The 15,737-nt window shown below is 49.4% G+C and overlaps 1 protein-coding gene across 1 annotated transcript; it reads right to left on the bottom strand.

Moving 5' to 3' along the window:
• Positions 1-753: 753 nt before the first annotated feature.
• On the bottom strand, positions 754-13,812 carry LOC113490569 (hydrocephalus-inducing protein-like; the record flags this gene model as incomplete). Its single annotated transcript, XM_026867088.1, has 6 exons — positions 13,732-13,812; positions 12,700-12,831; positions 11,449-11,574; positions 10,411-10,530; positions 6,254-6,388; positions 754-953 (listed from the first exon to the last, which is right to left on the bottom strand). Coding segments are annotated over exons 1-6 (794 nt in total), but the record flags the coding sequence as incomplete, so codon positions are not given.
• Positions 13,813-15,737: the final 1,925 nt, after the last annotated feature.

Genomic DNA, 15,737 nt, shown 5'->3' with positions numbered 1-15,737 from the left:
TACTTACAGATTCGAGCACTCTCCAGGAAATCTGGGAGAGAGAAAGCTCTAGAAGAAAAGGCCCCCAACCCATGCACCAGACACTTGCTGCATCTTTTGCCTGTGCCCTCATTAGCATGCTGCTTTGGGGCTGTGGTGCAGTTTTTAAGACAGTGTCTGCTCATCTCCACCTAAAAGCTCATTCTACTTAATATTTGGTCCCATGGACCAGACCAAACCTACTGGAAAACAAAGTTCCTGGACCACACAGTTTCTTGTCAGGGCCTCAATACCAATTGCTTTGACCTACGATCTCTAATGGCACTTGCATATAAAGACACAGCTGCTTTTTTCGTAATAATTTCGTAAATTCGTAAATGTCTCTCTCACCAACTCACAGCTTGCCCATCTCTTAACACTGTGTTCGGTCTACAGGAACCGAGCTCCTAGAGCTGTCGCCTGCCACGCAGCACCTTACACAGCCCAAGGGCAGCCAGGTTGCCTTCCTTCACGTGCTCTTTCAATCTAATGGAATCGGTCTTGCGAGATGCTCTGTTGGAGACACCACTGCAGTATAAAACCTCGCTGCAGCACGCAGAGTTTTATCACAGGTTCCATCGTATTTAAAACACTATAAGCAACAGCAAAACCCACATGTCCTGCCTGTTTCCAGCTACAGCTGCAATACAGCAGCTCAGATGCTCTGGTTCCTTGTTGTTACCAACCGTGTTATCATGCAACAGTGTTTTGCACAAAGAAGATGAGCTCCTTTACCTCTCAGTGCTGATGCGGTAGCGAGCCTCCCGGTTACCCACATTGCGAACCAGCAGAGTTTTCTGGGAGCTGTACTTGACTGGACAGACGGAGAAGTTCAGCTGGTCAGGGAAGTCCAGGATAGCTCGGGCACCTACAGCTCGGATTGGCACGATAAACTTTTCCCTTTCTGTGATGCAAGTGACCTGGTGGAAATAATCCTGCAGGGAAAGAAACAATCTCAGCACAGTGCATTTTTTTAGCATCCCATGGCAGAAGAAAAACCGCTGTTTTCTATGACTCTAACAGTAGCATCCAGTAACATCAAAGGGCTTTTTACCTTAGGGACCTTTCATTCCTGTAGTGTGACTTGAACAAGGCTGCTAACTTGCAAAGAAGAAACAATCCCATTGATTCACCTGCTTTCACAGCATGCTGGCAGAACCAGACAAAATTTTCAGATACTTTGATTCAGAGGCACCAAAATAGAACAATTTCATGGAAGGGATTACAGCAGTAACAAGAACCCATTTCCATCACCACCGCAGATGATCAAAGGCTCCACTAAGCACCCAGCTGTGACACAGCACTAAATCCAATCCCAGCAACGCAGCGACCTCACTGATGCTGGCCAGGGGATGCTCAGGTGCCTTTTCAAAAGGACTTTGCCATGTGCACGACCAACACTCAGTCTTTGGTGAAATATTTAACAAGCTGGACATGGGAATTGTTTTAATGTCAGGTGGGTTTAGGTTAAGTGTGTAATTCCTACCCTTTCCCAGAGCATTACAGGGACAAGGCTGGAGTCACACACCCTTAAAAAGCTATGTGCTCCATCTCCCAACCACAGAACTGGCTCAGCTCTACACCCAAACTACTCCTGCAAGATGTCTGACAAGTACTTAAAAGCACTAACAATTCCACCCCTGCCCTCAGCAGCCTATTCCAGCTCTACACTAGACTTAAAGAGTTCTTCCTGTGCCTAATCTCAGGTACACGAAGGCAAGGCTAAAGCAACAAGGATTTGGCCTCAGAGACAACCATGACCTTGAGAGAGCAAATTGCCTCTTGCCATTCATGCACAGGCATGTTGCATGCCGAGCCCCCTCTCCAGGGATGCCCTGGCATGCTGCATCCTGTACAAGGCTGGACTCCGCTCTTCAGAGTGCCCTGACCTTCAGCCACGCTCTGTGACCCACCAGAATGGGACCTTGCACCAAGCTGAACGCAGCCTCAGGCCAAATGGGGGGAAAGCCAAGGGAAGAGGGGTGCCAGGCAGAAGCCGGCTGTGCAGGCTGCTGTGAACCCACAGTCCTGTGAGCATTTGCAAGCTGAATAACCCTCCCGTGGGAGGAGATAGAGGCTGCAGATCTCCACCGCAGCACTGCCCTGCGTTATCAGCTCTGCTAGGCATTTACTTACAGTCTACGGGTACAGCTGGAACCAATTCACAGCCTTGTTTTACTTTGCAACTGCTAACCCTTAGACTGTTTCAATCCAGGTTTCTAAAGAAACATGCCTGGGTGAGAGAGGGGTTGCATCGCTTCCACACTTTAAAGATTCTTTTTAGACCCACCAGCTTCAGTCTACAGATTTTCATGAAAATACAACTTCATCCTTCATACAACTCCTCTCCCAATTTCAAGGAAAACACCTGTCACTGTACAATGGTTCCTCTTCTCTTATTCACCTTCAAGAAGCAATAAGTTCCAAGCTCTGGCCTGTGAAGTATCACCACTGGCATTTGAATTTCTCCCAATGAAATTAAAGAACTGCTTGTGTCTCAGAGGTGTCAGTTCAGGCACTTTGCAAGCTCAGGTTAACGGTAATTACTGTCACAGTGATAGCAACCTTCACTGCCCAGCACACCAGCAAACGCAGGGGGCGGTTTTGCTGTGAAACCAACCCTAAATACCTCACTGAATTCATTGCAGCAGACAACTGCAAAGAAGAGATCCTTGTAGCACGAAGTAACATAGCAAGTCAAGCAGGGAAAGCTCTCTGCTGAAACCAGGATATCATAAAGGCTGGAAAAGAAGGGCCATTAAAAGAGAGGAGGGACTGGAGGATGAAGACAGCTTCCCATGAGAAAGGGTGGCCCTTCTCCTGCCTTCCTCAGCCACCAATTCACAGCAGGCTTTGAAATCGGTCACTTGGCTCCAGGTTCATTTTGCACAGGGCCATTTGCCTCCATTTTCTGCCCTTTTCCTCCCCTCAAAAGTCATCTTAAAAGGATACTTGGAATAGCTTCAGTGTGCTACCAAACATCTAACAGCGCCCGACTGAATTCTAATTTCAGTAATGCAATAACTCATCAGCCTGTCATAATTCACATTAACGAGCATTAATTCAGTCTCCACTGAGCAACAGTAGTGAATTTGGCAAACCTTACAGACTGAACGTGTATTGCTTGAATATATTGTATTGCTACAGCAAAAAGAGCGAGAGGACAAAACAGAATAAGCTGTGCTATGTATTCATATGCTTCTTGCTTCCTTCTTCCTTTAAGGTAATCTATTAATAAGCCAAAGGACACACACAAAGGTATGTATTCCTGCCTATTGCCAGTCAGTTCCACGATGGTTTCCAATTAGGCAGAGACTGTCAGACCATAACGCAAGGACTCCTGAACACAGGGTGGCATGAGAACAGCCACACCGTGCAACTGAAGCCCTAAACCAGAAATGTGTACATCAGAAGCAGCAAGAGTAACTACCTGGAAACGCTACCCAACAGAAAAATTAGCATTTCTTATTTCTAAGGAGAGTGCCAATAAACAGAGACATTCAGCTCTTTATTTACCTTCTGACAGTCCAATTCTATGGCACATTCCCAAATGACTGCAAGACAATAGGAAATTGCTCATTTTTCAAGCAAGCGCTATATGGCATGTGTCATTTCAGCCACTAACAACTCACCTGGTCCTTTTATTTAGGGCTTAGCTGCAATTTTACTCCCTTGAATCAGGAGTGACTTTGCTGAAGTCAGACTTACCCCGGGGAAGAACAGATTCAAACCAACTCCATCGCAGGAGGAGTGCCCAGCCCTGGCAGAGGGGTTTGTACCTGCGTCCCAGCTCACTGGGTTATCCACCCTCCCTGCAGGTGATGGAGATGCAGAGGGGCAGAGCCTCTTCAAAGGCAGCACTCGTCAGCCTTCCACAACTAACACACAGGCATTCTGCGTGCAAGCCACTGCAAGCCCAACACAGGTGGCTCTAAAGATCCATTTCCCAAAGCCTCTTTGCTAAGGGGTTTTCAAGGTGCCGTGCACCTCCTGACTGCACTGTTGACACGTTTCTAGCTGAGCTACAGTGCTCTGGTGCTTCACTGGCCCACACTCCATCAAGTACAAGACAAAATGTTCGATTAGTACAAAATTCTGATTCAGCTGTATAAATCCCCATGTGCTCCTTGCTGAGCAGCATGCACCCCTCTCCCCAATGCCCTGTACAACCCCCAGTGCACCAGAAACCACCAGAGTGTCGCTGAAGCTCTGCTGGCAGAACTCCCTGCTCCATATACTTGACAGTTCAAGGGCAAGACAAGGGGCAAAGTATTGGACATGGGGGTTCTTGAGGGTTCTCTCACCCCACTTGTATTTGTGGTGATGTTCACGCGTTGCTTTGCTGCCTCTCTAAACTTGACGAGCAGCACTTTGCCCTTCACGGGCACCAACATACCTCTGCCACCCCCCAAAAAGAACACTAATTAATACGAATAAATCACATTTTGAAGGCACCGGTGTACTTTGCAAAGTCTACCTCAATGAGATTAAGCTCTTGTGTCACTTGGGAAGTTTGGAGAACTGCCCTAGGACAACAAAATTTTAACCCTAAATATTAATGATGTTAAATAATTTCTCAGTCCCTCCAAAGGAACAGATTATTTCACAAGCATGGGGAGCTAGGGACCACAGGGCATTTTCTCTTTAGTTTTCTATATCCGTGCTGTTTGAGGACAGGACAAAGTGTTAAATTATATCTAAGTAGCAAGTGAAAGATGAAGAAGCAGGTACACCCAAAGAGATCTTGTACCGCTGGCCCGGTGCAGAAGCATCTGCTGGCTCAAAGCTGTCCCCTAGCCTCGTCTCTCCATCAGAGTCATGCAAAGGACAGGGCTAAGAGGTAGCAGGATGGTGGTGAAAGGACTCAGCATGCCTGTCCTTGTTTCCCTGAAGTGCTTCCTCCTGTCCATGCCAGGTATTAAATTCTTCTGCACTAACAAGCCTCCAGATAAAAGTATTGACCCTTCACATCACAGCACTGAGAAACAGACCTGCCAGGGCCACAGCACTGATGTGCAAACCTCTAAGCAAAGGCACGGCGTGTTTGGCATGGAAGAGGTGCCAGCTGACAGTTACCACAGTAACAAGCGTGACGGCCACAGCGCAGGCTCTGGGTAACGTGTCTGCCTGCAGCTTGTACCTGCCCGTTTATTCCCCTATGTGCTCGTTCAGGCAGATGTCTCAAAGCCACCTGCAGCCCAACAACCTCCTGTCGATTTAGGGACATCTAGAGCTCAGTGTGCCTGTGCCAGGCTGGCTCCCTGCCACCTGCACAGCACTCCCTCTGCCCCAGCCTCCCAGCTGCATCGCAGACAGACAAGTGTCCTCAGGGACAGCCCAGCTGCAGGGCTTGAAAACAGAGGGGATGGAAAAGCACCATCTTTGCTCCAGTCCAGGGTGAGGCAGGGAAGTGGTTGCCCGATGGGAAACAGAAAAGCTCTCTGGATCTATTTGTTCCTCTAGTATTTTCCACAATAATTAACCCCCTACCTCTGGGTAGAGAGATAGACAAACATCAACCCCCCACCCTGCCATTTTCCTACAGTTCCACGTGCATCTTCCCTCACGAGCACTCAAGGAAGCACAGGGCGGGAAAGCACAGCCCATCAGTCCCTGCTGCAGCAGCTAACAGCATCCTAACAGACCAGCTGCAGACTGCCCGACCACAGCCTGGAGCAGACCCCACAGCAGGCTATGGGCTATAACCAGTGCGTAAAAACCGCCACGACTTCAGACATAATGTTCCGCTGTCTCGCTACCGTGGCCAACACGTGAGGCATTAAGGTGACTCTAGTTTCCAAGGGTGGCAGTCCCCACTCTGATCAGGCTCAATTTACGTCCTCCAAGTAACAAGTCACTTTTAAACACACCTCCGTAGCTACCGTTAGTGGAGCAAACCCATAATCACACAGCAGTGGACAGATACCAGAAACCAACACCTCGGGAGGCTGCCCCACCACAGACGGCAGACTCTCTTATCTCTCAGACCAGCAGACATGACATTAAATGTTCCATCACTGAAGGACAAAAATAATCTGAAACATGTAAGAGCCTCCAGCCTACGAGAGCATAATCTTCACCATGGGGAAGGAGTTTCCTCTGGTTCTAGATTCAGGATAACCCCACTGGAACCAGGACAGTCCTCAAAACCCACAGCAGATGCCCTGTTCTGAATCCAGACCAGCAGGTTCAGCTTACGCTGAAGGCACCAACCTCTCTGGACCTCCAGTCTCACCTTGTTCTCCTCCGGGGTGAACAGGATGTGGAAAGTTGAACACATGCCAGGTGCTACTTTATAGCACACACCACTGGGGCTGGTCAACTTGAAGTAAGGCGACGGTTCCAAGAAAACCTTCACCAGCCGAGGAACCTGCAGGGAAGACAGGAAACTATGATTGTGCCACTCGTACGGAAACATGAGGAGAAAATACCTGGCCATGCCCTGGGGACGTCGCTCCTTAACCACCTTTCCAAAGCACTTCTAACTCTTGAGGTTGTCACAACCCAGAGTGGAAGCCCAGAGAGTCGCAACAGTTCTGTGATCCCCTTGGGTTAAATTAAGGTGAAAGGACACCAAGCGACCGGTTAAAATGTTTTACTTGTGGTAGAAAACAATTTAAACTTGGAAAAGGATAATAAGCAATGTGGTGTCTTATAAATCTATAAGAGGGAGAGGGAGAGGGAAAGGGAGAGGGAGAGTGAGGGGGAGGGGGAGAGGGAGAGGGAGAGCCAAAGCAATCCGGATCAGCACCCCTGGATCCAGCACTGTCTCTGGTCCAACGGTCTTGGCTGGTAGATGCACACGCAACAAAGTTTCTGTCCCCTTTTCAGTTCATCTTACCAGCTGGTTAGCATACTTCTGCTTCTGGGGCAGACATGCTCACCTCTTGTCAGGCCTTGTCGCCTCTTCAATGGCAACGGCACGAAGCCGTTAGCAAGGCCAGCATGGTGTCTGGCCGGCACATTGGATCCACACAGTACCGGGCTTACACAGTGCAGCCAGTGATATGCGGTCTCCGTGCTTGAGGGGAAACTTTTGGTTTCACTCAGCTTCCCCCCTCTGAGGTCCACATAAGGCGTCTGTCAATACAACTGCAAGGGAGTGGGGGAGGGGGGGTACAGCCTTCCATACGGTCCCGCTCCCTCGGGTGACATTCCTTAGACTAATCCAAAGGCCACAGCTGATCCTGGAGGTTTTCTGTGTCGATTAATGTTTGAGGCATCAATGCCTTCAGTTCCTTACAGAGGAATACACCAGGATGGAATCCATTCTGCCAGGGCACAATAGCATATCAACCAGCCCAAAGAACCTGCGGGCTTCTGCCTGCACACACCCAAGCAGTCACAGCTTGGAGGGGGATGAAATACCCGAAGGCAAAACACTACCTGTTATACTGGGGGGAGGAAGAAATTCACTTCTAACATACTGGGTTTGAGTGGGGCAGTCAAGCTGCACTGCTACAGTCATGCAGGCAGACCAGCAAGAGGAGACCACAGACACTGTGGCCTTACTGGGAATAAAAGGAAACCTGGAGAGCAAAAGGAGGAACATAGGAAGACAACGAGACAAGAAACAAGGAGATGGCTTAAGGGAATTTAAAGCGGGCTGTAAAGAAGCAAGGGAGAAGCCAAATACACTACAAGGAAAGGCTGATGCAGAAGATGAGAGCGGTCAACTTGCCAAAATGATGGAAAGCCACACAACCCCCCAGGCTGAGCCTATCAATTATGGCCTTCAGAGGCATTTTCTGCCTTGAGATACGTGACCAGTACTGACTCACAGTGTAGTTTCATTGTTAAAAGCCGCTCTCGGCTCTCTGGAGGCTCTTGCTGCCTGGTGCCTGTAGCCAGGCCGCTGCCAGTGCAGGCAAGGCAGATTTCTGGGCATTCCTCCCCACACCCAGGAGTCCAGGCAGGTACCCTGCTGCAAGTTTATGCCTTCTGGGATACCACAAGCACAGACACAGCACAGAGATGTTTTCTAGCACACTGATATCAACCCCTGAGCACCAAATCTCATCTCAAAGTCTAAAACAGGCAATTTTGACTGACAGGCAGCTTCACTGATAAATAACAAACCCACGTGAGGCTTGGGGAAAATGGAGGTTCATTCTTCACCACCCGCTCGAGCCCGATAACCCATGGCCAAGGCAGTCCTGACGTCTCCAAACACCCTTTGCTCCCAGCAGTGCCCTGGGACAGTGAGTCCCAGGAGCACATTTTACACTGCAGACTTTACAGCACATTTTACACTGCAGACAAACGTTAAGACCTTCAGCAAAAGCCACCAAGAACATCACTGAGAGTGGTGAGGAGCAGCCTGAAGACAGAAAAGCAATGTTACAACACACAGGGAAGAGCAGTAACTATACAGCAAAGCACTTCTGTATTTGAATGACTATAGAGCCTCTATCTGGAATATACACTTTGCTGTTAGCTGGATTTTTATGGATCAGACAACCTCAGGCTACCATGCAGTACAGGTCAGCGTGATTTGGAGGAATCTGTGAAACTGGTGAGAAAACTTTGAGACAGAGCACAGTGTTGCTGGACATCACCAAAAGCCAACAAAATTAGAATGTAACCACCTCTCTTGGGATTATCATCTCTATGTTTGTGTACTTCAGTATGCCAAGGATTTCGCTTAAAGCTGATCTTGCTTTTCCACCAGAGCTATCCAATGGCTGAGGACTTACTAGCTTCAAAACTAATTCCTTTTGGAAAAAATCAACAGCTCACACATTGCCTCCCCTTTACACGGCATACAAATCACAAGGTGCAGCTGCACAAGTTTATTATGTTTTACTGGGAATAGCAGAAACGCTGATGCAGATGTTTTCCACTTGAGGAAGCATGAACAGAGCAAATGGACTGCCTGTTGGCTGGTACTTGGCAACGACAAATATTTTGAAGTGCCATCTGGATAACGGAGCAGCTGAAGCCCAAAAACTTACTGGGAACAAAGCAGAGCCATAGGAACAAAGAGAAACTGAGGCACATTTTAACTAGGAAAGAGGATACCTACAGCAAAGAGTGCCCAGAATCAGTGTGGACCCCATGAATGGTGTCCCTTGGACAGGGGCAACCACGCTGCTCTTTCCAAGCTAAACCAGGCCAGGAATGGCGCAGGACTCTCCAGGAATAACTGAGGGACCACCCTGAAACTGTCTTTGCCAAAGGGTCTTCCATTTTCAACCATGTCCCTGTCAAAACCCGTTATCTCAGAATATACTTTGACTTCTCTTGCTGTTCCCCCACCTGCAACATGCCCTGACAGCTTTTTTTTTGTCCCCTTGTTTGTTTTCCAACAAGACTGGTAGATTTGGAGGGGGGATTAATTCACGTGCTCTCACGTACGCTTCCATCTGCCCATCCTGTCCTCCTCTCACGCACACATCTTATTCTTCATTATAAAACAGTATATTTAATTACACCTTTCTTTTTCGCAACTTCCTCTGCTTCAGCTCTTACGTGTCAAGAGAAACCCTTGTGCATACAATGCTCTCTCCCAGAGCACTTTCCCACTCAGCTCCTTTCGTTCCTCCTGTCTTTTCCCACCAGCTGCTCTTGGCAAATGCCTCATTCAAGCAAACATTTCCCCTGCAGAAATTCAAAAGGTCTCCATTTTCCTCTTTACAGTGCAACAACTTTGCTGACATTTTTCAACTTCTCCCTTCTCAACTTTTCTGGGAAATCTCAAAATGATCACAATTTTTTCAAGTAAAGGTGGAGACCTTCAAGAGAATATTACTCTGGATGTGCTGTGGTTCTCCAAAGGGAAAGCAGAGAGCCATGCTGCTTAGAGAAAACTGAGCAGAACTGCATTAAGCTTAGCAGGAGCCTGAAGTGGCACCAAAAGGCCTCCCACTGCTTCTGCTAAATCAGTCCATTTGCCCTGCTGCTTCAAAACACCCTTCCTGGAGTGCTCATGCCACTAACCATAACCTCCTCCAGCATGAAGTGGAGAAGGCTCAAGCCCTGGGCTTTGACAGTGAGCTGCACAGAGGCAGCTGAACAGGCTGTGAGAGGCAGAGGTGCCCTGCCAGAAACCGAGACTAACCAGGGAGCCACCAGCACATGGTGCACACTCAAGGTAAAGCAGGAGAGAAGGTAACAACTGTACAACCCCCAACATCCCCATCAATCCAGGGCTTTCAAGGGGAAGGACGCTGAGTAGAAAAGCTCCTTTGCATTAGATACCACCAAGGCGTGGTCAAAATCAGGGGGAGGATTCCTAGCATGGGAAGACTTCCACCGTCTTGCAAAATAAAGGTGGTGAGACATGTTATTCTGGATGTGTCGTGCTGCAGCAGATAACTTGTTATGCTGTAAACCACAGGAATTACACTACTCTCCCAGCACAGCGTTAAACCTCTGCATCCCAGCACTTACCTTGTCAGTGTTCCTCAGAATCAGTGGCACTTCATAGACCTCAAAGGGGACGTAGTTCTGAAATACCACCTCTGAAGGAAAAGGCTGAAGCAAGCTCTGGTCCAGGTCAACTGCTGAGAACTGGAGAGGCAAGACAGAGCGGAGAGACGAGGGTCAGCTGCTGGCAGAAAGATTCACGACAGAATCCTACACCGATCTCCAGTGGAGTACAGTCTCTTGGTGAGTACATCCGCACAGCTCATGCTAGGGAAACAACCTCCCCACCTGTGTTCTGAGCTGATCAAAAGTTTCTGGACCACACTAAGCAGGCTCAAGCTAAGAAGCTCTTTTGGTAGGTGTTCCTCCAGGTTTCCTTCTCCAGAAGGCAAGGCAGCACTTACTGCCAGCAGAGCCCTGTGCTGACGTGGTCACACAGCTCCAGAGCACTTCCTGAAGAGCCACCAGCACTCATGGAGCAAGCGAAACACAAGAATTTACATGAGAGATCTGTACATCTGGCAGCCTGCAAAATCTCACACCCTGTAAAGGTCCCACACATTGTTCCAACCCAAAACATAAATGCACTTGGTTTTGTTAAATCTTTTTAACAAAGCAAAACAAGTAATTACTACAGGCCCTCAGCCTTCAAAGGCCAATGCTGCCACTGTTGAAGGAGTTCCATGACCCCAAGCATTTGGCAGTGACTACACCAAAGCACGAGGTGGCTATTTCACCAGGAGGATGGAAAATGGGAAGTTTGGGCCCTTGTGACCTGCCCCTGCCTTCTCCCAGTATCAGCTAAACTCCAGCAAAACCCACCAACTTCAGCAGAGGTTATTTATATTGACTTAGCGCAGATCAGGACTTCCAACCTCTCACCAGGGAAAAAAAGTTCTACCTTTCCCCAGCAGAAGGAACTCCACCACCACCAGCAGTTTGAAAAGACAACAGGCCCTGGGCACTGAGGTATTCAGATGAGCCGGAGGCACGCCTGTCACAAACACACCCCCTCTTCAAATGTCACATCAAACAGCACGGAAAAGGGCAGGAAAAGGCTACCTTGTGATGGGAGGCTTCACCCATGTCTAGAAGCTGAGTAATCCGGGGCCGCCTCCTCTCCCGGGTGCTGGCCAGCCTCTGCTGGGTGGTAAGAGACATCTCCTTCAGGAAGGCAGAGGGAGTCAGCTGAAATGCAAAACACCAGCAGAAAGGATTTACTTTATTTTTCTTTTCTGCAGAAAGGGTTTTTGTGTTCAAGTACCACTGATCAATAATTTGTGATCACAGTCACTAGGATAGTCCTGGAAGTCCTGTAAATTACCTGCTGAAATGTTTAACATCAGTAAATTAATGATATAGATCTGAATACACACGCTCCAAGCAAGTGGCTCTGTCCCTTTAGCTTCTCCTTCATGAGGTGATGTGACATGTTTGGGGATTTCTGCTCTTTGGGTATTTGTCCCCTCTTGAGTTTTGCTGGACTGAGCCAGAGACCTTTGAAGAGAGCGGGGAGGAGTTATCAGAAATCCCCTAACTCCACCCTTGCACAGTGCTCACAACCAACATGCAGGTGGAGATGGCACTGCTGGGTGAGTCAGAGGAAAGCAGAAGAGCAGTGTTGTGCCAAGACAGAGGTGGAGAGGAATGGGTCCAAGTTTTTGTTATTTCTTTTCCATTAGCACTTGCTTCCTCTCTGTTCTGGCCTCACAGACCCCTCCACTGGGTCACCTCCAGCGAAGGGAGCTCCAGCCAGCAAAGGGGACAGTTGTGGGTGGCAAGGAGGAATCACCCTGAATCCCCACTGCTGTTTGCAGGGCTGCATCTGTGCTCCACACAGGACACGGGATGCCATAAAACAACTCTTTTGGAAGCTATTCTATGTGGGACAGCCGTGTCCTGTCAAGACTCCAGGCAGTTTGAGCAGCCCACCACATGCCCAGCAGCCCAGCGGTGTGGCCAGGGCAGCACTGGCAGGTATGTCCCCGTAACAGAAGGTGTTACTGCCCACACAGCCAAGAGGACGGAAGGAAGCACATTTGTGCTTCAGCTGTTCCCGTGCAATGCCCAGTACATTCCTTTATCTCGGCTCCACTGGCACCTTCAGGCAAGACCCTGGACTTTCCCTGAAGCAACACAGCCCACCCCCCCTGCATCTTGACAGCCCCCTCCAACAGAAGCACAGCAGCAAAGAGGTGGGGAGGTGGTGCCAGGCTCCACAGCGCCCTGACAACAGGAGGGGAAGGCAGAGGAGGGGCAGGGGCAGCTTCCAGCCTTAGCCCAGCTCCTACCCGGCCCCCAGCAGGTACTTACAGGCACACGCCGCTCTGCCTCTCTGACCAGCTTCGGATAACAGTGTACTGCCACCTTTCTCTGGAGTCCATCAGCCATTTTGGGGGATCCCATGGACCGACGAACCTTACCAGTGGCCACGACTAGGAAAACCTGGAAGGAGTAATAGGGAGACTTTAAAAATCCAGAATCCCATTCATGGCAGACCCAAAGGTAACACCTGTGTCTCCAGCCTGTGGCGTCCTTCCTAAGTGGAGACCATAAGGCTGCCCCACACTGTTTTGTAATTAGACCGTATGTAAGTGGCAGAGTTAAGATTCATAGAAGTCAAACTCCATAAAATTATCCCCTGAGCCAAAATAGACTTTTGCTGTGGGGGCACTCCCATGAGCCACAACTATTTCTTTTCATGAACTTTAGCTGTCATCTGATAACGAGATGCACCAAGGCTCCCTTCCAGGAGCCTGCTGGAGAGTCCCCAGCTCCACATACTATCATTTACTGCTGTGGCTCCTGCCTTAAGTCTTCACGGCACCATTTACCCTTCCCGGCATCCCACCTCTGCTATCCTGGCATGGCACCTTTGCATCTCCCTTTTTATTTACACTTTTTTCTGGCATCTGGACCACATTTCAAAGGATTGTTTAAGCTGGAAAAGATCTTTAAGTTCATCGAGTGCAGCTGTAGACCCAGCACTGCCAAGCCCACCAGCCCTTTCCCTGGATGTATGCAGAAGCTGCTGCTCAGAAAATCACCTACGGATTTCAAATGCAGGACTGAGGGCCCCTGCCCCAGACACCCCCCTCTTGCACAAGGGATGCCTCCAGCCCCGCGGCGTGGGGCAGGGGGTGTCACTGCCCCCCCAAGCTCCCCCGCAGCCCCGGTCCCTGCTCCGACCCGCTCCCAAGCCCCCCCACACCCATGGCTGAGCAGCCCGCGCAGCACCGGCACCCAGAGCCGCCCTCCGGCTTTCGGCCATGGAGGGGATGCAGACACCACCCCCCAGCATCCCTCACCTCTCCCACTCCGTGGGGGCTGTGGGGACACACTGACGGGAGGATCCCCACTGCCAGACTGGCTGTTGCCCCCGCTGCCAGGGCAACTGGATGTCACAGCCAGCCCCAACACCACCATGGCAACGGCAGGGATGGGGGATGGGGGCAGCTCTGGGACATGGGGTCAGAGGGCACAGGGATGCTCAGTGCCCAATGCCCCCAGTGAGCACAGCAAGCAGGGCCTGAAACCACCTCCAGCACACCGCCCGGCTCCAGCACAGCCACAGCCCCAGGTGTGTCACCCTGGCTCGCGGCAGCGGCTACAGACAGTCCCTCGCTGACCCCGTTCCGCTGACACATTCCTGGGCCTCACCATGCCTGGAGATGGAAAAGTCCTCAGACAGACCCCCCCCTCTCATTGAGCTCCCTGCACAGGTACACGGGTGCAGCTGAGACAGGGACGTGCAGGAGGACCAAGTCTCTTCCAGGCTCCTTCGCAATGACCAGCCTTATCGGTTCCAAGAAGGCTTGCAAGCCAGCCACAAAATGAATCATCAGCTATCACCTCCAGGGGACAGCCACACGTTCAAAAAGAGAGCTGAAATTTCACCACCATGGATGCTCAGGACCATGGAGTCAGAGGAGCTACAGAGTTTATATCGCTGCCCCCTCTCCATTCCTGGGCTTGGACATACCCACCTCTGCTCCCTCAGGCACCAATAAGCCCCTCTTCCCTTGCCAACACTCTCCCTGCCCCATGAGCTCCCCTCTGCTTTCCTGCATAATATCCAGCTGTCACCAGTAAGCTCAGCTTGGAGCCACCATTCCCAGCTCACACTTGGCTCTCAGCTGGCTGCCTGCGTTTCTGACTCCAAGAGGACATAGTTACTGCGTACTCCTTGGGAGAGGGAAACCAACTTGGAGAGGGAAACCAACTTGGAGAGGGAAACTAACTTGGAGCCAGGAACGTGGAGCATCATCGGACCGACAGAACATCGCCGGATCCCTGGTCGTGGTGGTGGTAATTAGTTACGCCTCTACCATGTTCTTGCTTAGGGATTCCGACCTTTTCCTTTTTTTCCTCTCTGTCCTATTGCTCTAATTAGTTGTTATAGAAAATAAAGCTTATAAGGTTATGCAGCATCTGACCTCATTTGTGTCTTAATCTCGCTCTCGGGATTGTTTAAGAACCCTCCCCGATATCGGATCGGGACACTCAGCTTCATCCTTCTCACTGTCAGAGACTTCCAATGCCTTCCCTGATGGGGTTTCACTCTCCTTTTCAATGTCTAAGTCAGGTTTTTTATCACCTGAGGGTCACTCTGATGTTCCATTCATTTGCTGTCAATCTGCCTCTCTTCTGCTTCAGTATCTTCATCATACTCTAAAGTACAAGAATCATACTGTGAGATGGAGTTCACAGCTAATGAAGTTCTTTTTAAGCAGGCAGAGGTTAACTTTGTCCATCTCCTTTTGCCTTTGCATTTGCTCAGTCTTTTTAATGCCATGAGAGAATCTAGGACAGGAAACATAAGAGCACATTATCATAAAAAAGCATTGTATTCTTCATAAATAGCATAGTAAAAATGCAGTAAAACTACTGAATTATGCATTAAGTAGGATCAATAACTTAAAAACAACAAACAAAACCATAAGCCACTGAAAGGACTAGAAAAACTGAGAACTGGGCAAACCCAGAAATAAGATGCAAGACAATCTCTTATTACAGGAGAAAAACCTGTTACAACGGAAAAAAAAAAAAAAAAAAAGCGATAGAGAAAGCTGGAAAAAGTTAATCTCCTGCAGCACAGAGTAAGATAAATGTGGATTGACGCAGCTAATCAGCAAAGAAGTGGCTTACAAACTAAATGAACTAAATCCAGCCAAAGGCTGCTGCAGAGGAACATTCTGTCATGGCACTGCTCTGGTACCCCCTTCAGCTCCCAGGTGAAATCCTCATAGAAATGAAGGTTACAACAGAATTGCCATTTTCACCCCAACACAGTCTGGATTCTGTCCCAGGCCACGAGCCTGACAAGCTGAAGTAGCTGACAGCTCTGCTCA

Source organism: Athene cunicularia, unplaced genomic scaffold, assembly GCF_003259725.1.
Source record: "Athene cunicularia isolate RWA unplaced genomic scaffold, athCun1 SCF_14, whole genome shotgun sequence".
Taxonomy (NCBI): Eukaryota; Metazoa; Chordata; class Aves; order Strigiformes; family Strigidae; genus Athene; species Athene cunicularia.
The sequence above is the reverse complement of the archived record's forward strand: the minus strand, read 5'-3'. Positions and strand labels throughout refer to the sequence as shown.